General features: G+C 42.3%; 1 protein-coding gene across 1 annotated transcript in view; it reads left to right on the top strand.

The window, feature by feature from the left end:
• Window positions 1–19,260, top strand: part of Ccny (cyclin Y) — a 131,215-nt gene that overhangs the window by 104,389 nt on the left and 7,566 nt on the right. The window contains exon 8 of the mRNA XM_042277917.2: window positions 9,735–9,901. Coding sequence (XP_042133851.1) covers window positions 9,735–9,901 — 167 coding nt within the window. The remainder of the gene's footprint in view (window positions 1–9,734; window positions 9,902–19,260) is intronic.

Genomic DNA, 19,260 nt, shown 5'->3' on the forward strand with positions numbered 1-19,260 from the left:
AAAAATTACATTAATGATATCTAGTCCATTAACATTTGACAGATTCAGATAAAAACTCCATTATATATTATTAACAATGTCCAGTCCAGTAACATCTGATAAACTCAGACCAAAAAATTTTCATTACTTATTTTATTTAAAACAAGTAGTTCCTTTTTAAAAGTAGGTTCCATAATCTCCCTTTTTATCTTATCATATCCATATTTTTTTTTAAAGGAGAAAGCTGAGAGGTCAGAGCTCAGAGCTAAAATCTTACCACCTGCAGTGCTCCTAGCTTCCCCGAAAGAAAGCTACTTCCTGTGTGTCTGTCTTTAAATAGTCTTTCTGTTCTGCCTTCTCATTGGTTGTAAACCCAAACACATAACTGCCTCGTCACTGCCTGTAAGTACCGCCCTCCAGGTCTTAAAGGCGTATGTCTCCAATGCTGGCTGTATCCCTGAACACACAGAAATCTACCTAGTTCTTCTAACCACCTCGCTCTTGCTATGGCTCTAATAGCTCTGACCCCAGGGCAACTTTATTAACATACAATTAAAATCACATTTCAGTACAAATAAAATACCACCATATTTCCCCTTTTCTATTTTAATAAAAAGAAAAAAGGCAAAAGGTTATAACTAACAAAAGAAAAACTATATACAAAAGTACAATAACTATATACAATATATACAAGTAACAAGTACCTAAACAGTGTCTAGTCCATTTGTATTTGACAAATCAGAGAAAATAATTCCCTTATCTATCCTATTTTAGTAAGTCCAAAATATCTAATTCACTTTCTATCTTAATTAATCTTCAACTAACTAACCTTCAACTATAACTAACTAATCTTCAACTCCCTCAGAGACCCAAGAAGGAAATAATATAAGCTAGCAAAAATAAAAACAGGAAGTGCATGCAAACAACTTCCAAAAAATTTGTGAGCTGACAGAAACAGCCAGCTGCCTGGACAGTCACCTGAGGTTTCCGCAGTGTTGGGGCATCATCAAAGACTTTCAGATTTGTTGTATAATAAAGTACCATGAACTAAGTGCCTTTAAAAAAAATTTATCTGGATATAGTGGCATGCACCTAGAGTCCTAAATACTTGGGAGGCTGAGGCAGGAGGATCATTTGTGTCCTGGAGTTCAAGGCCAGCCTGTGCAACACAAAAATCCTAGGAAGTAAAAAGGGTGGGGAGGAAAGAGGCAGGAAGGGGCGATGATACGGCGATGGGGATCAATTCTAAGGCTTATTCATGATAGCACAATAGCTCTATTGCTGAACTGCAACCCTGAGTGTCTCCTGAAAAGTCTCTAGTATCAAGGACTAAAAATCCAAGTGGAAAAGTTAGAGAAATTTTATAAACAGGAAGCTGTAATTACTCCCTTACAATAATTTTTTTTTTGCTCAGAAATTAGAATCTGTAAAGCATTATTCAGTGCTGAGAGAATAGATATTAATTCTCATGTCCTAAAATAGGCATGATAGCATCCGAAGTAGGATATAATTGGGAGTGGAATGGAGCTGTCAACTCTTGTTGCTGGCTTGATCTTGTACTCTTGACCTAGACCTTATTGGAGCCATCTCTGATTGGCTAAACCAAATACTTGTAAGATCATAGGATTAATACCAAAGAGAAATTGTGTCATGTTTGAATTCAGACTGTACACTTGACGTCACATAAGTTTCTAAATTCAGATGGGAGGGCTGGGGAGAGATGGTTCAGCGGTTAAGAACTTTGGCTGCCCTTCCAGAGGACCCAGGTTCAATTTCCAGCACCCGCATGGCAGCTCACACCTGTCTATAACTCAAGTTTCAGATGATCTGACACCCTCACACCAATGCACATAAAAATAAAATTTTTTTTAAAATTCAGGTTGGAATAATTTCATCATTGTTGGAATTTTTTTGATGTATGTCCTTGATTTTGTGAGTTTGCATTTAATCTCCCAGTCCAAAATGCCTTTGAAAACTTTGTCTACAGTCAACAGAGTCCTCTGAAACTCCACAGTTGGCACTAACCTGTGTTGTCTAGAGATTCGTTAGGACAGTCTTTCATGTGACTGTAATGTGAGGTGGAGCTGAACAGTAGCCTGTTAGCACTGTTTGGAGATACTGATCGTGAAAATCAGATGGATGTCACTTGGCATAGAATTAAACTATACTAATGGGAACTCCCCCAAAATACGGTGTTACTGACAAGTTCTGCTGAGTCACATGCTAGTAAGAGGCGCTCACTGTAATTATCTTCTGTGGTGTGACAGCTGCTTTCTTCACATGTAACATGTTATGATGATGTCTCCCTCCTTCAGTAAGCCCTCAAAGGATATCAATAGTATGTCATAAAACATGTTGGCTCTTTTCAGGCAATATCTAGTGTGCTATTAGTATCCATCAATTAAGGTAAATTTAACTCAAAATAAAATGTCATCGCCACTTTTCTGCCTGAGCCAGTGGAAATTATTTTATTGCAGAGGTTAGCCCTTGGTATGCACAGAAGCTGTGACCCTGATGTGGGAGGATGTTGCATCCTGCCTGCAGTTTCTGTGAACTAAGAGACTTAGGTAATCCCAGTTTCTGTTTTCTGCCTTCAGTATAAATTTACATGACTTCTGGTCCTGAAGAGAATTCGAAGAGTCTGTTGTCAAGCTTTGGGAAAGACAGCCTGAGGTTCCCTAGGATGCCCCGCTGAAAGTGAGCCTGGCCCCACCCAGTTTTCTATTTGATGCAAATACAAATCCTGGTCTGAAATACTACCTCATTGCTGATGCTTTAGGATGACAAACGCCATTTTAAACTGGGATATCCAGAAGTTGTTTCTGAACTTTTGAGTAACTTGCATCTGTATAGTCAGCAGCAGGCTCTCATCCTGCAGCAACTCCTCAGAGCCAGCACAGAGATTTTTGAGAGCAGTCTGTGCTCGGCCTCCTGATTTCCTGGTCTTCCCTGGATGGCCTCTGATTCTCCTGGGTAACTCAGGAGAATGAATTGGTTACTTTGCGCTGCCCCTCGAAACCTCGTTGTTCTCGCTCCGTCCACCTGTGCCAGTTCTTTCCTGAATGCCACGGCCTGTGGTCATTTTCTCCATTTTCTCCTGCTGAATCTTCTTGCACTAAAGTCCCTATATTATTCCCATCCCACGGAGGTTGCTCACAGTTCTAAGTGGATGCCATCCATGGTTGTCTCCTGTGAGGATGAGAGTGTGTTAAAGACAGATTCTTTGGGAGCATCACTCTGTCCCAGCCTTGTGCAGGGTGCTGCACTGTGGCGCTGAGACAGACCCTCTGTCCTCAGGACCTTGTCATCAGGAGCTTAGGATTTGCTGTAGGAAGAGAGGGAAAAGACAAACTATACTGAGATATGTCCAGATTTTTGCTACTTCAGTGAGTCTGGAGTCTCGTACCACAATTTGCTAACTCTTTGGAATCTGAAATGTTATTTCCTGCCAGTTGTGGTGGCACACAGGTGTACCTGAGGTCCCAGCACTGGGGAAGTGGCAACATGAGGATTAGAAGTTTGACCTGGGCTATGTGGAATATTCCAGGTCACCATGGGCCACACAGTAAAACCCTGTCTCAAAGAAGCAGAAAGATGTTCTTTTCTTAACAGTTTTTCCTTTGTATTCAGTATGTGTCCCAGTCCATCCTGTATAACGTGGTATCAGAGAGCAGTCATAAAAAATCTACATCTTCAAGATCTTAAGAATTGGTATCTATTAGTGAATCACTGAAGACAGAACAGTGCTCCTTGGGAACAGGGCAGATGTTACTGTCTTACTCTGCACATACCTGGCAAAGCTTACTTCAGTAGGAGAGGCAATGGGAGCCCTTGATTTCTCAACACCTTTGCATGGAAGAAGAAGGTGGATGCTGTTAGAGGAGCTGGCTCAGGAGCCTGCCTCTCACTGCCTCTTGATTTCCTCAAACAACCAAGGTTTCACTTCCAGAAGGAAGTTTCTCTTTTGCCCTTCTCCACTCATCCCCCACCCCCGCCTTCACACTTACTGCTTCCCTGTCACTCATGGTGAGCTTTTATTCTTATTTTGTTGGTCACTATGAGAGACAGAAATTCCGTTTTCTTCCTGGTACTTAGAAGTGTCTGGAGTAGCCTTGCATTCTCCATACAGAAATGAACCTAGCGAAGAGATGGAGCCTCTACTCCCTCCTTCCCCTCCCACCCTGCCACCCTACCATCCTGTCTCCAGCTTCAAACCAGCGAGGAGCTTCCCCGCCTCTGCTGCTCTTCACCTCAGGCCTTTGGCCTCTTCTGCCTGTACAGACTTGAGTTTAAAGTTCAGTCCTGTCTCCTTTGCTCAGCTTGCTCACAACTTAGGGACATCTTTTGATATATCTTAGAGACAGAGCATCCAGTCAGATCTGCAGTCACCTTACATAGCCTCTTTCCTCTGGTACCTCCTGTTTCTAATGAGTATACATAGCCAACTGCACATTTCAGAAACCTTGGGTACTTCCAAGGTGGCTTCCTTTAGTGGCTTTGAGGTCTGGACTATATCGAGATGGTCCCCACTTCAAACACTGCTTCTCTCTGTTCAGCCTGATTCATAATTTTCCTTTCAATGGCTACTTCCAGTCAGTGTTGCCCAGGCCCCTCTCTGACCCTGACAGTCAGTACTGCCACCTGGAGGCCTAGGGATAGCCTAGTGCCTCCAGAGGATCTGTACTTAGGATTGGTGGGTGAGCGCCCTTATGTCCCCTTGCTGTGCTCTGGTGTCACTCAGACTGTCTGATGCTGCCTGATGTCTTGTCTTTTCACTTTATTTAGTTCATCTGCCAGCCCATGCTACTGGCCCGATTCTCAACTTGCCAAAATTGAGCCTCTCCCGAAGGCCCCCAGTGCCATATCTGGTGTGTGTTTTCCTTTCTTTTGTTTTTTTCCAGACAGGGTTTCTCTGTGTAGCTTTGTGCCTTTCCTGGCTCTCACTCTGTAGACCAGACTGGCCTCGAACTCACAAAGATCCTCCTGCCTTTACCTCCCGAGTGCTGGGATTAAAGGCGTGCGTTACCACCGCTCAGCTTCCTTTCTTAAAGAAATCTCTGTCCTACTTAGGAGGCTTGTTGTTTAAACAGAATGTAATCTGCACTTTGTGTGCTTAACGTTTTCTTTTCCACATGTGGCTTTTTATATTTGTAAATATTTAAGACTGTACAGATATGGAGCTGGAGAGATGGCTCAGAGGTTAAGAGCACTGACTGCTCTTTCAGAGGTCCTGAGTTCAATTCCCAGCAACCACGTGGTGGCTCACAACCATCTGTAATGAGATCTGGTGCTCTCTTCTGGCCTACAGGCAGAACACTGTATACATAATAAATAAATAAATCTTTAAAAAAAAAAGACTGTACAAATACTATATGCGAGCTTAATATGTATAACACTAGCAGACTCCACCATTCTAGATTTTAGAAAGCAAGTTCTTAAATGAGTATTGAGTATCTGAGTTTCATTTCTTTCTCATACAGAGTTCCATTTTGTAAATGAGTATCATAAAAACTGCAGACATAAGAGAAATTTTAAATAGTCTAATTTAGCTAAGGGAAACTAAAAGGCAGCTGACTTAGGACATGTTTTTTTCAAGAGAGAGAAAGAGACAGGAGAGTGTGTGTGTGTGTGTGTGTGTGTGAGAGAGAGAGAGAGAGAGAGAGAGAGAGAGAGAGAGAGAGAGAGAGAGAGAGATGGGGATTGGATGGGTGTGTGTATGAGAGAGGGAGAGAGAGAGGGTGTCAGGGTCAGTCAGTGTGTTAGTGCTCGTCTCATGAAGGCCACAGACATTAGATCCTCTGGAGCTGGAGTCACGGGAAGTTATAAGCAGCAACCTGTTGTGAGTATTGGAACAGAGCTTGAATTCTCTGAGCCCTCTCTCCAACCCCATGACAGCTTAAACAAGGGGCTTTCTGTTTTGGGGTGTATTTTTGTTGTTGTTTTTAATGGTTGTGTTAAACTAAATACTGTTGGTTAAAAAAATCCTGTGTTGTTTGGTTTCATTTTCAAAATCTAGCTGAAATTTCATTTAAACAATTTAAATGTCATTTCATCAAATCAGAATTACAGTGAAGTACTACCTCATACCCATCAAGATGGCCATTCTCACCTTAAATACATAAGATAGATAACAAATGATGAAAGATCGAAAAGAAGAGGAATCCCACCTAAGCACTACTGAACTGCATGCTGCAGCCACAGTGGAGAAAAGTATAGTGGCTTTCTTCTTACAGTTAAATGGAATGACGGGAAGGCCCAGCAGTTCCACTCAATTACACCCCAAAAGATCAAAACATGACTTACCAGTGTTGGCAGCATTATTCACCTTATCTTACAGAAGCAGCAGCCTAAGTGGCCACTAATAGGTCAGTAAACAGAGTGGGACTTGTGCATACAATGAGGTATTTCTCATCCTGGTAGTGCCAAAGACTAATGAAACATGAAGGGGGTATGCTGAATGAAATAAACCAGGCATAAGAAAATAAATATTGTAAGATCCACTGGTATAAAATAGAGACAAAAAAGTACAGTAGTACTTGTAGGGGTTGGCAAAAGGAGGACTTGGGGACATGCAGGGGCTGGGATAGAGAAGGATTGCGTAAAGATATATGGGTTTCATTTGGGACACATGTCAGTGGTGAAGATGGTCAGAGAACACTGAGCATACCTAGTACTGCAGATAAAATTAGAAGTGAATGAACAGTGTTGTGCTATGTGTATTTTGTTTGTTTGTTTTGAGACAGAGTTTCTCTGTGTAACTACTCTGGCTGTCCTGGAACTCATTATGTAGACCAGACTGGCTTGAACTCACAAAGATATGCCTGTCTCTGCCTCTGGAGTGCTGGAATTAACAGCATGTGCCACCACCATCCAGCCATGTTGTGTGGATTCTACCACTGTAATAACAATATAGGTTTATCAGCAGCCAAATGTGAATTGCAATTACAATGAAGCTCAGTTTTTAAAAACTATAGGGAAGCAGGAGCAGTAAGTAAGACCTTGTTGCCAGGGGCTGGACCCAGTGGTTGACAGGTCACAGAGAGGAGATAAGTCATCGAGGGAAGAATGGGCCAAGTATGATGGTTGGGAAAATCTTGAAGCCTGACTGGCCAGAGTGTTTATTTATTTATACAGAATTCAGTAAGTAGGGCTAGATTCAGGTTGTTTCAAAATACAAATCATACCATTTTTGTTTTTAGACTTGTGTTTCACTTCCTCTTGAATATTTTTTAGTCATCATTGATAAACTGTGACAGAATAGAGTCATCTTTTACAATCATTTTCCCTCAAGTTTAATCATCATTGATAAACAGTTATCTTTTATAATCATTTTTTACTCATTAACCCCATAATCCAATTTTTAAGAATCTAGAGTTATATGACAGCCTGTTCTCGGGCTCGTAGCTTTTGTGGCTACAAGGACACTAGACCAAAACAAAATCTCCAAACCATCCTGGGCAGACTGCCATGTCCCAAGCAGTGTATTAACTCTCAATGCTCAGAGTGCCCAAGAAAAAGTCTCAAGCCAAAACTGCTGTACTTATTATTTTAATTCTGACATAATACAATGTTTGCATTTTATATCTTTATAGAATTTATTTATTTGTCTAATCATGGCATTCTGTTGTTCCTTGGTCATATGACATCATTTGGCTCTGCATGTGCTAACTTTTCTAACAAAGAGAGGTCCTGACATCTCATTCTTTTTTTTTTTTTTTTGGTTTTTCGAGACAGGGTTTCTCTGTGTAGCTTTGCGCCTTTTCCTGGGACTCACTTGGTAGTCCAGGCTGGCCTCGAACTCACAGAGATCCGCCTGGCTCTGCCTCCCAAGTGCTGGGATTAGAGGCGTGCGCCACCACCGCCCGGCTCATTCTTTTATCATCTTTATACATCATTCTTTGTTCATCAATATAAGTCTCTGGGAAGGGCAGCGGCAATTTCAGCTAATCTGATTTTGTTGCTTAGATATCACGTAATCGCCTGAGCCTATAGTAGGAAGAGGCTTTTTGTCTGATCTGTGGGCCAACTCCTCTAGCCTACCAAATCTTGTTCACCTTTTTTTTTTTTTTTGGTTTTTCGAGACAGGGTTTCTCTGTGTAGCTTTGCGCCTTTCCTGGAATTCACTTGGTAGCCCAGGCTGGCCTCGAACTCACAAAGATCCGCCTGCCTCTGCCTCCCGAGTGCTGGGATTAAAGGCGTGCGCCACCACCGCCCGGCTCTTGTTCACCTTTTTAAGTTTACTTTGTTTTGATTCTCTTGTTCCTTCGTAAGTGCAGGGACAGATGTTTTAAGAATATTTCATAGCCTCATAAAGAGACCTCCAGCTTCTAAATATAGTCACAACCTCCAAGGCATAAGGAAAACCTTCAAGTAGATAAGGACATCTCCCTAAAAACAGGAGGGGTAGTATGTTCAGGACTTTCCTGGGGAAGCTTAGAAGCAGTACTCCTGGGAGAAGGCATAAATGGTTCATAAGAAATTTTCTATCAACCCAGTATACCCAAATTGTATAAATATTAAAAGTCCACCAAGTATGAAACAGAAGGAGATGAGAACCAAAAGTGGCATGGCAGCTATTATGCTGCTCAGCTTGGCTGGGTCTTTGTCAAGAAGCTGTGCAGCTCATGACTTCTGCCATCCCCATCAGATATGGCTGTGCTACCCTGTCTTGACAGAACAAACAAAGCTCTATAACGGCCGGCAAGGTGGCTCAGCTGCACAAGCCTGGAGACCCGAGTTCCATTCCCAGAGCCCACAGAAAAGTAAAGGGAGAGAGCCTACTCCACAAAGCCTACTCCTCTGACCTCCACCTGTGCTGCATGACACATCCAACACATTATACATACACAGAAATGATTTTTAAAAATGAATTACTCTATAGGTCAGTGACTTCTTAGAAATTAGCTAAGATCAAGTGTAAAATACCTTTTAAAAATTGTGTAGGTTTATAGCCTTTACATTCTTTGTGTCAATATAATTTGACCTGTAGCTTTTGAGATTTTTGCCAGCCTCAATATTTATAAGATCAGCTACATTTTCACTATTACAGCGTGTGACCTCCAGCCTATTTCTAATAAAACTCACAGGGCCTTTCAGCCTTTTAAAAATAAGTATGTCCTGGGGCAGTTATGGCTTTCAGTTTAGTGTTTTTATGGGATTCCTGATTGTGTGAATGAGGGGTTCTCTGTTTTTTATGCCTTTTCTTGGGCTCTTTTCCTTCTTATTGTTTTGTCCAATTCCAATGTGTTAGCTTTTGTTTTACTTACATTTTTTATAGTATTATTTTATTATCTTACTTAATATTTTATATTATTAGCCCTTAGAAGCCTGTTTGTTTTCTAATGAGAGACAGAAAGTGGGGGGGGGGGATCTGGATGGAAGGGGAGGTAGAGAGAAACTGGAAGAGTAGAGGGAACAAAGACTAACCAGAATATAATTTGTGAGAAAAAAATATTTTCAATGAAAAAACATAGGTTAAAAAATAATAGATTATATATTTTTAAGTATGTTCAACAAATTTTTTATGTATATTTGATGTATTTTTTTTGTCATTGCCCTTGAGTTTGGTTGCACTTATAAATGACATCATTTTCAAGACTTTCTTTCATTGATTATAGGAGATATTCATGTAAAGAAATAAGTATATCCAGGTAACCCCTGCTTACAGGACTATTGAAGTGGGATTTGTGCTCAGTTTCCTTGAGTGGAGGAGACAACTGAACGCATTTAGCACTGGCTTCCTCATGTCTCCTCAGGTATACCTTGAAAGGCTCTTGACGTATGCAGAGATTGACATCTGTCCAGCCAACTGGAAGCGCATTGTTCTCGGGGCAATCCTGCTGGCCTCTAAGGTGTGGGATGACCAGGCTGTGTGGAATGTAGATTACTGCCAGATCCTGAAAGACATCACGGTGGAGGACATGTAAGTGTGGCCATCACTCTGTTTCAGGGCTGAGTTAGAGGGAGACCATGCTTCTTTTTGGTTATCTGTACAGTATAGAGCTGCCAGGGTCCAGCCTTGGCTCGGGTTCAGGTCCAAAGATGGGGAAGGGGCATTGGCACAAGGAGAAATTCTGACCACCAAGTGGACTGCACTCAAGTGGCCCTGAATAGCTCAGGCCATCTTTATTTATTCTTAAATAGAGTTTTTCTTACCAGGGTTACATGAACAGTTTTATCATTGGCTGTTTTTTACTTTTGAGAAACATATTTTACATTATGAAAGCCCCCATTGTTCTCCTTTATGCTTCACCAAATACACTTCCCACCCCTACCTAACCTTCAGCAGTTTTGCAGCTTAGCTAAATATCGAGCCACACACATCCTGCCCTTGAAGCACTTATGTCTGCTGGCAGCTACCTGAGGTTACAAAGTTAAAAAGCAATAAACATGGGTCCAGTGCTTTACGGACAGCAGTATTCATACCCAGACAGTTTTTTCATGTCTCCAAGATATGCTTTTCTACAGTTCCCCTTTCTACAAGAGGGTCCCGTCTCTCAATCTCTCTGTAAAAGGCAGACTTTGATCAGGCACTCTTTCCCCATCTCTCTCTATCATACTTCTCCCACCAATATAAGCTCCTGTGTATGGTAAAGATGGATTTCTCCATTCCATATTTTACATTGCGTTTTTTCCCATTGGCTCATACTAGATTCTATCATTGATTTTGTATGCTGGTGTCCAGGGACACCGTTACCACTATGTGTATTCCTGAGACTTTTTCCCTATTCTGTAAATACATGCCTTACTCCTCTTGCCAGAGAATGGTGAGACATGCTGAATGTTCCAAGTGTTTTCTCATATGTACCTAACTGTCTTTATTGAGTCAGAAAAGTTCCCAGGATTAGGAGTTGTAGTTTGCAATTCCAGATAAGAAATTTGAGAAGAATTAGCCCCCTGCTGAAACTTAGGAGGAAATATTTGAGAAAGAGCAGAATTTCCAAGGAAAATTAAAGCTGTTGCATGTGTGACTGACAAAGTAAAACTAAGAACTTCCCAAAGAATCAACAACATAATGAGAGAGAAAAGAGCCTGCAAGCTGCATGAACTTTGCAAATTCCTACACTGTCCCATAGACTACTTGTCCTTGCCAAGTGAGAGTTGGTTTCCACAGGTGCCTTGCCCTGAGGAAACCCAGTGGACAGGCAGTCAGTCATGTGCTGATCCAAGACCAGGCTGCATGGTCTTGGTGAGTTTGGCGGAATGTCGTCAGGCCCCGCAGGGAACCTGCCTGTGGAAATACAGTGAGCTGTATTTCTCGTCTTTGTGATCATGAACGGGTTACCAGCAATACTTTCTGGTTTTGTGAAAATATTGCTGAAACTGTTATGATAAATATTCCTTGGGGGTTTGTATTTGGGCTCCTGTGTCACCTCAGCCCAGTAACAAAGCCCATGTTCCTCTGTGAGCAACAAGCCTAACCTAAGAAGCTCGGGAGCTGAATTAAAGTGTTTCCATTTGGCTTCAGAAAGCACACCCCATGCTTTGGTATATTTGGCAAGTTCAGATACAAAAAAAAAAAAAGCCATGTATTTCTGGGGCTTGATGTACACCAGCATCACCCTGCCCTTCTCTCGCCAAGCTCAGTAGAGGAGCCTCCATATGGGGAGAGATGTCCACCCGGCTCAGACCTCAGATTCGATGAGAATTATTAGCTGAGGACCTGCACACAGTAGTCACAGAAGCATTCAACTCTCTCAGCCACCTGGAGTCGTGTGGCTTATTATCGCTTCTGACATTCTTTGCTTGGCATAGCTCTTTAGCTAAGCTCCATGAGGAACTTTCTGACAGGAGGTTACCAGCTTTATCCCAGTCATGCCACATTCTTGGGCCCAGTAGCCCTGGAGTGAGAATCGTCATGCAGCCTGTGTGGGAGAGTAACCAGGCTATAGGCATATTGGCATGCTGGCCGCAGATCCTCACCAGTCGCCCCGACTACTGCCTCCTGCTTCAGAGGTACCTTATGCTGTGATACCCCTCGAAAGCCCTGTGTCCTCAGAGCTCTGCTTCTGGGTCTGTGAGCGCTTCCTGTGTCTGCTGCTTCATCACAGTAAGAAAAACGGGAAGTTTTTTATTAGATGATCGATCTCACAAGAGTACAGAGTTCTTTACCATATTTCAGGGTGAGGGAAGTTTCTAAAGCACGGTCATTCTGACCAACAGGAAACATTCTTAGTGCATGCAATTCTAGCCCATGCTTCTTATTAGGGATTATTCTTGCATTAGTTCCCTGATATCCTTCAACTCTTTATTGCATGCCAAGGAATCGTCTGCTTGACCCTTCCTGTTTGTATGGATGGATAATGACTTGGGACTTTAAGGTAGAGGTGCCCGAGGTCTCTCTGTAGTTATATCCACTTAGAAGAAAACAGCTGCTGAACTGAGACTAGCTTCTGCATACAGTTACTACTATAACCCAGATGCTTACAAAAGAAAAGGAGATGATGTAGATTAACAAAACAGTAGCTGACAGTTACGGGGAGGCGGGGGGCTGCTCTGTGTTAGTCTCTAGGCTATGAAGAAGGCCAAAATAGTGGGTTTGGTTTTTTGGGTTTTGTTGTTGTTGTTGTTGTTTTGTTTTGTTTTTGGTTTTCCAAGACATGGTTTATCTGTGTAATAGTCCTGGCTGTCCTGGAACTCACTTTGTAGCTGTATAGACTAGGCTGGCCTTGAACTCACTGAGATCCACCTGCCTCTGCCTCCCGAGTGCTGGGATTAAAGGTGTGCTCCACCACCAACGGCTTGAATATTCATTTCTTAATTCATTCTCTCCCTGTCTAAAAGAGAGGAGAGTAAAAATTCCACTTTAGAATTCCAGGTATAAAGAAGGTTAAAATAACCATGATATGAAAAGCTGCCTGGATTGTATGATATAGCAGCAGCAACAGTAATATTCCTGCTCATTTACTGAATACATCCTACCCCCAAAGGAATAGCTTTTATATGTTAATTGATGTCTTGTGGTTACCCATAAGTGCTCATATTATCCCCATCAAGACAAATTCGGGGCACCAAGAAATTAAATAGGATGCCCAAAGTCCCTTGATTAGTAAGTAAGAGGGCCAGAATTTATATTTTTTTTTTCTCTTGGGAGCAGATGAAGCCAAAATTCTTTCATCTATCTATAATGTATTTCAAATGACTTTTTTTTTTTTTCTTGGAATTCAAGTCCCTTTCCACACACAAAAAAAAAAAATCTAGAAAATTTGATCAAGGTTCATTCAGCTGAAATTCAATGTCAAGAATTGTTTGGGGGGCTGGAGATAAAGCTCATAGGCTTGCCTGACACATCTAAGATCCTGGGTTGGGCCCCCAGTAGCTTCAAAAGAAAGAGATTATTTTGATGGCCAAATATGTCCTTTTGTTGAACCTTCAGTATCTTAAGCAATTATATATTATAATGAGGTTGAAATTTTTTTCAAGTAAGGATTTTCCTGAAGACAACTGCTTCGTGATTTGAAAGCATTATGGTACATGTTATAATAGTACTCATGCCAAAGTTCTATGTGTTTCATATTTTGTCAAAAGAAAAATAACTTTTTACACTGGTTTCTGTCCTTTCTTTGAACCCTACTGGTGACCAAGTTGACTCATTGACAGGCGAGCCCTATGCTCACTCTCAGCAGATCCTATAGCATTGGCTGGATGGCTTCTTGTTAGTGACTCAGCAGGGAAAGCACATGGTGAGCACTTGCTTCTAACGTGAAGACGGCAACCAGGTTTGGTGATGCAAGCTTGCAATCCCTAACACTTGGAAGTGGAGACAGGAAGATCCAGAGTTCAAGGCCAGAGTGTCACTAGTCCTCTTCAAGAAAATGGAAGGTGACCTCGTCCATGAACTTCTTGTGCCCCTCACCTGCCTCTGGAGACTACAGACCTCCCTGAGGCCTGCTCTTGTCTCTCCTGACTAAGTAGTAGCCCACTGAGATGCTTGTGTGATGATCCCTCCATTTGTACTGAGAGCCAGAGTTCTTGTTTTGAATGGGCTGTTAATCTGTGCTGTGTATATATGTACTGAAAAGCCTATGTATTCTCCAGAGGGAAACTGGTAACATGCATGGAGATCTGTGGATATACAAGTCTGTCCTGTCCCACCTCCCCTGTCCCTACCCCCATCCACAGCAAAAGAAAGAAGGCCACAAAATTCTTCCTAGTAGCATCAGTGAAAAGAATACTTTGTATGGTGGTCCACCATGACCACAGAGGTCTTCATATATTCTAGCTTGGCTTGTCCATCCCTAAAACATTTTTGGAAAATTTTGTCTTTCCACTACATATATAAGTTAATACTAAAACTTTTTCAATAAGTATGATGACACACACCTTTAATCTCAGAACACAGGAGGCTGATACAGGAGGATCCATGAGTTCCAGGACAGCCAGATACCAAGACTTGCCTCAGAATTATCAAGGGAACAGGTTTCTCTTATAATATGTGATTAAAACCATTTGCAAATTGTAAGTGTGAACTAGAGCCTGAGTGCCACCATTACCCATGTTCTCAGAGTCGGAGGTTTTAGATTGCCCCTTTTCTCATTGAACTCTATTTCCTTTTGAGTTTCCTCCCTCAATGGTCTTTTCCTTAAAATGTCTGTAATAGAAAGCATGCACATAGGCTGAAACTCTAGTGCTACTTTCTGGACTGCAATAATCTCACTTTAAAAACTTCATCTCATTAGTGCTCTCAGTTGATCAGGACAGTATGGAGAGTCAGGTGTGGTAGCTCACACCTGCAATCCCAGCACTCAGAGATAGTGTGGGAGGATGAATTCCAAACCAGCCTAGACACTATCTCAAAAAACAAAAAATATGCATCCATTAAAGGTTATGAGGCCGGGCGGTGGTGGCGCACGCCTTTAATCCTAGCACTTGGGAGGCAGAGCCAGGCGGATCTCTGTGAGTTCGAGGCCAGCCTGGGCTACCAAGTGAGCTCCAGGAAAGGCGCAAAGCTACACAGAGAAACCCTGTCTCGAAAAACCAAAAAAAAAAAAAAAAAAAAAAAAGGTTATGAGATAAACTAAATCTTCTGGGAAGTAGATCTATTAATGAGATTGGTATAGCTGGTTTTTCTTTCACCATTTCATATTTTCATGTGTGATTATTACCTAGTAACGTAAGTTGTTCCTATTGTTCTCTTACCTTCTCTAATATAATAGCTGAGAGACTGTGACATTACAAGGGATTTTGGTATATTAGTACCACTGAATTATTTCAATGTTTTCTGAATTACATGCTAAAATTATAGTCATCTGTTAATACAAATTACCTAAGTCCACCAGGTACTCCTTTATTTTGCTATTAGCTAGTCATTGAAATTATTTGTTTGTTCAATACTGACACTCCAGGAATTACACCTGGGGTGGTGAACCTGCATAAGGCTGGATGCATAGCCTGCCTCCCTCCCCAGATAGAAGAAAGGTCATGAAAAGAGGCCAAAGCAATAGTGTGCTCCTTCTTCAAGGCTATTGCTGGCCAGTCAGCTTAGCAGACAGAAGTGATGGTTGCAGATGAAGAAGTCTTTCCCCCATGCTGCTGTCTTTCTCAGCATGCTTGAAGTATTCTTTTTACTGCAGGTAAATGCATATCCCAGCATGAAGAAAGAGTAGGACCCACACAGAGCCCTGTAACAGGTTCTGGCTATTAGCAGCCAGATTAGATTTTCTCAGAGGTCATACATTCAAGTCCTGACCCATAAAACTGAGGATGTAGACATAATTGGACATAGAGTTTTTAAAGAAGACATCACACTAAAATGGGGTCATTAGAATGGGTCCTAGTCAAATATGCCCGATGTCCTCTTGCAGACACACAGAGAGATGGGGCAAAAAAAAAGGTAGCAATCTGTAGCCATGGAGAAAGACCTCAGAAGATACCTTTGTCTTGGCTATCCATCCTCCAGAACCATAGGAAAACATTTGTTGCTTAATACACCCAGTCTCCCTGGTATTTTGTCCCGGCTGGCTGAGCACACTTGCAGATTTCAATGTTGCAAAGTATGTTCTCACTTTAAAAAATGCTTGAAAATGGGGAAGTAACTTTGGAACTCAGTTCCAAAGGCTAGAAGAGTTCAGAGACTTGTTTTCAAAAAGAAAGCTAACCCTGGATTCTTGATTGTTGATAGAAGTGGGGGCATTGATGGTACTTTGGTTGAGGGCTCAGAAAGAAAAGAGCAGTGAGGAAGGTTATTCATCTCAGGTCTAAGTGCAGATAGAATCATGAACAGACCGTCTTACGAATGAGACAGAGGGGTCTCTGGTGAAGTCTCAGGCAGACATGAGGAGCATTTGTGGGAATTGAGGAAAGGTGAGCTTTGACCATTATTTTGTAGAAAGCAGAATATAGAATTCAGCTAAGGGGATTTTTGAGTGAAGTGCTGAAGATGGGCTTGATTCTTACTTTGTTGTTGGAGTAAAATATAAAATATAAAAGGGGAGAAGTAAGCTGAAGAAGGAGTTGTTAACGAAGAATCAGATGTTCAGGTTGAACATCTGGAACCTTTACAATCTTCTGATCCTAGCTTTTCATACTATACAAGGTGAACCACTGCTCCAGAGAGAATGCTGCAGTGTGAATGGACAGGAGGTGGACTCAGTTGAGTCAGTCATGTCATAGTTTGAATTAAAAAGCACAGGCATGGGACAAAACAAAGTAAGATTGTCAGACTTTAGGGAGTATGCAGGACGTCCTTTAGAGGCATCTGGTGGACACGTGGATTCTTGTCCTTAACCCTAGGGAGGTGTGTATTCCCAAGGTAGGGCTGTGACCCAGTGACAGAAAGTCACCCAAGAGATTCATCTCATCTCATCTGGAATGTGACTAGAGTTTGTCTTCCTGGGTTTAGGGCTTACATGAGATTCATAACCCCTTTCTTTCTAGATAAAAGATTTCTGCCTTTTCCAGAGGGAATGTCCATCCTATGCCTGCCCACCCTTGTATTTTGGTAGCAGATAACTTTAGATTTCCAGGTTCATAGCCAGGAAGGAATTTTATCTCAGAAAGCACCCATGGAATGTCGTCACCCATTGCTGATTTCGATCGTATTTAGATGCTATTGTAGGCTTAGAGGCAATACTGAAGTGGGTCATGGGTGGGAGGAAGTGAATGTGTTCTGCATATAAGGAGGGCCAGATGACAGTGCTGTGAGGCTGCACATGAGAGATCACATGAGAGGTTCTGACCATGTAAAGAGGAGGTCTTTGAAGTGGTGAGTAAGTGTATGGCCAGTAGGGTAAACCCTGGTGTAGTATGCTCGGTGTTCTATAAGCAGAGAACCTGAGAACATAGGCAGCATGGTTGAGACCATGGGAGACCCAGGAGAAAGGCTACCTGTAAGACAAGGAGGAAAACCTCAGAGACCACAGGTGCCAACCTCCTACAGAAGTGAGAATGTGTTGCCTGTGGCATTTGTCACAATAGTCTTGGCAGACCTGATAGGCTGTAGACCATTGAAAGGTGGAGTTACCCAGGAGTCTGTGGCCTGCAACCACATTTGTGGAGAGAGGGGCTTCCCACTATCATCTTGCTTTGTTTTCTTTTGGGTAATGAAGTAGAGCCCATAAGCCTTAGATTTTTTTTTTTTCTTTTCTTTTTTGTAATGAATCCTTGATCCAGTCTTTTGCACTAAAGCTCTGTTAGTCCTCCAAAATAAAATGGAACACACCATTGAAGTGACTGAACAAGAAGAAAATGCCTCTCAGGAGTGGGGTAGGACGAGGTCTCCTTGGAAGCAAGGAGCCTGAGCCAAGAGAAGGATTACTCCTCAACAGTAGGCTGTGTCCCTAGGATCCCCAAGCCAGACATCTCTGTGGAGTCTGTGCCTGCTGACCCACTTTGTTCAGAGGGTAGTAGCATGGGGTTTCAGAGCCACCAGACCTGCACTCCTGTCTGCAACCCTCTGGAAGGGTAGTTGGTTCCATTTATAAACTTGTGTGGCCAGTCAGTCACTGCTCCAACACCAGCCCAATCCTATGCAGGTAAGCATAGATCACAGGCTAGCTATTAAGTTGCCACACCATCATAGGACGTCTTTGAACACCAAAGGATCAAATGATGATTGCTGTGGCTTGGAAAGCAGATGCTGAGGCCTGCTTGTGTTGAGTTCATGGACATGTATAGCTTGTGTGCATGTGTATGGGGGTACATGTGTAGAGGTCTGACAACTTTGGGTGTCAGCCCTCTCTTTCTACCTTGAGACAGGGTCTCTGTCCCTAGCTACTGTATACAACAGGCTGGCTGGCCAGTGAACTTCTGAGGATCCTCCATTTTCCAACTCCATTTGGAGCACTGGAATTACAGATGTGCACTGCTAAGCCCAGCTTTTACTCGGGTTCTGAGGATCCTAAGTCAGGTCATCACAAGATCAGGACAAGCACTGTACACACTGAGCCTTCTTTCTAGACTCTACTCAATCATTTCTAAAAATTTTACTTGGCAATGTGTATGCTTTGCTTTTGTTTACAGTAGTCCTGTAAGGGCCATTTTCGTATGTATTCTAGGGAATCCCAAATGACCAGAAGCCAAGCTACTTTTCTGTGTGTCACATGGCAGATGAGAACCTAGAGAACCACAGTCCCTCTGTAGGAGACTGGTGTCTGTCTGTTTTGTTATTCAGTTTGTGGTTAAAATATGCATAGCATGAAACTTTGACTTTGAGCATGCAGTGAGTGCATTCTCACTGTTGTGAAACTTTGACTTGAGCATGCAGTGAGTGCATTCTCACTGTTGTGCAGCCGTCACCTCCTTCCCTCCCTCCAGCCTAGCCACCATCTTTTTGTGGGTCTGTGTGTTGCTCACGGTACCTCACATGAGGTCAGTCACATAAGGTTTATGTTCTTGTGGCTAACTGTCCCTTGCATAATGTCCTGGGAGCTCATCTATTTTATGGCCTGTCATCATTCTCTTTGAGACTGAATATTCTTTTATTTTGTATACAGTGCTGCATTTTGTTTACCCACTCACCTACCAGTGGTCACTTCCGGGTGCTTCCAGGTTGAGTTAGTGTGAATCAAAGTGCCATGAACATGACTGCAGAGATGCCTTCTTGGGATTATCTCAGTTGTGTGGGACTCTCTCAGGTGTGCACTCCCCAAGGGCTGTTGCGACATTCAAAGGCTTTTGAAGTGAGCTCAGTGTTCTAGAAAGACTGAATAACTTTCTACTCTACTTCTGAGTCCACTTTTCAGCTGCACTAAATCTCACCAGTGCAGTTACATTTCTGTACTGTGTTAACTAGTGGAGCAATCACTTCTAAAAGGCGCTTTTGTTGATTGAATGTGTTTCTTA

Source organism: Peromyscus maniculatus, chromosome 5 (assembly GCF_049852395.1).
Source record: "Peromyscus maniculatus bairdii isolate BWxNUB_F1_BW_parent chromosome 5, HU_Pman_BW_mat_3.1, whole genome shotgun sequence".
In the NCBI taxonomy this organism is placed as follows: Eukaryota; Metazoa; Chordata; class Mammalia; order Rodentia; family Cricetidae; genus Peromyscus; species Peromyscus maniculatus.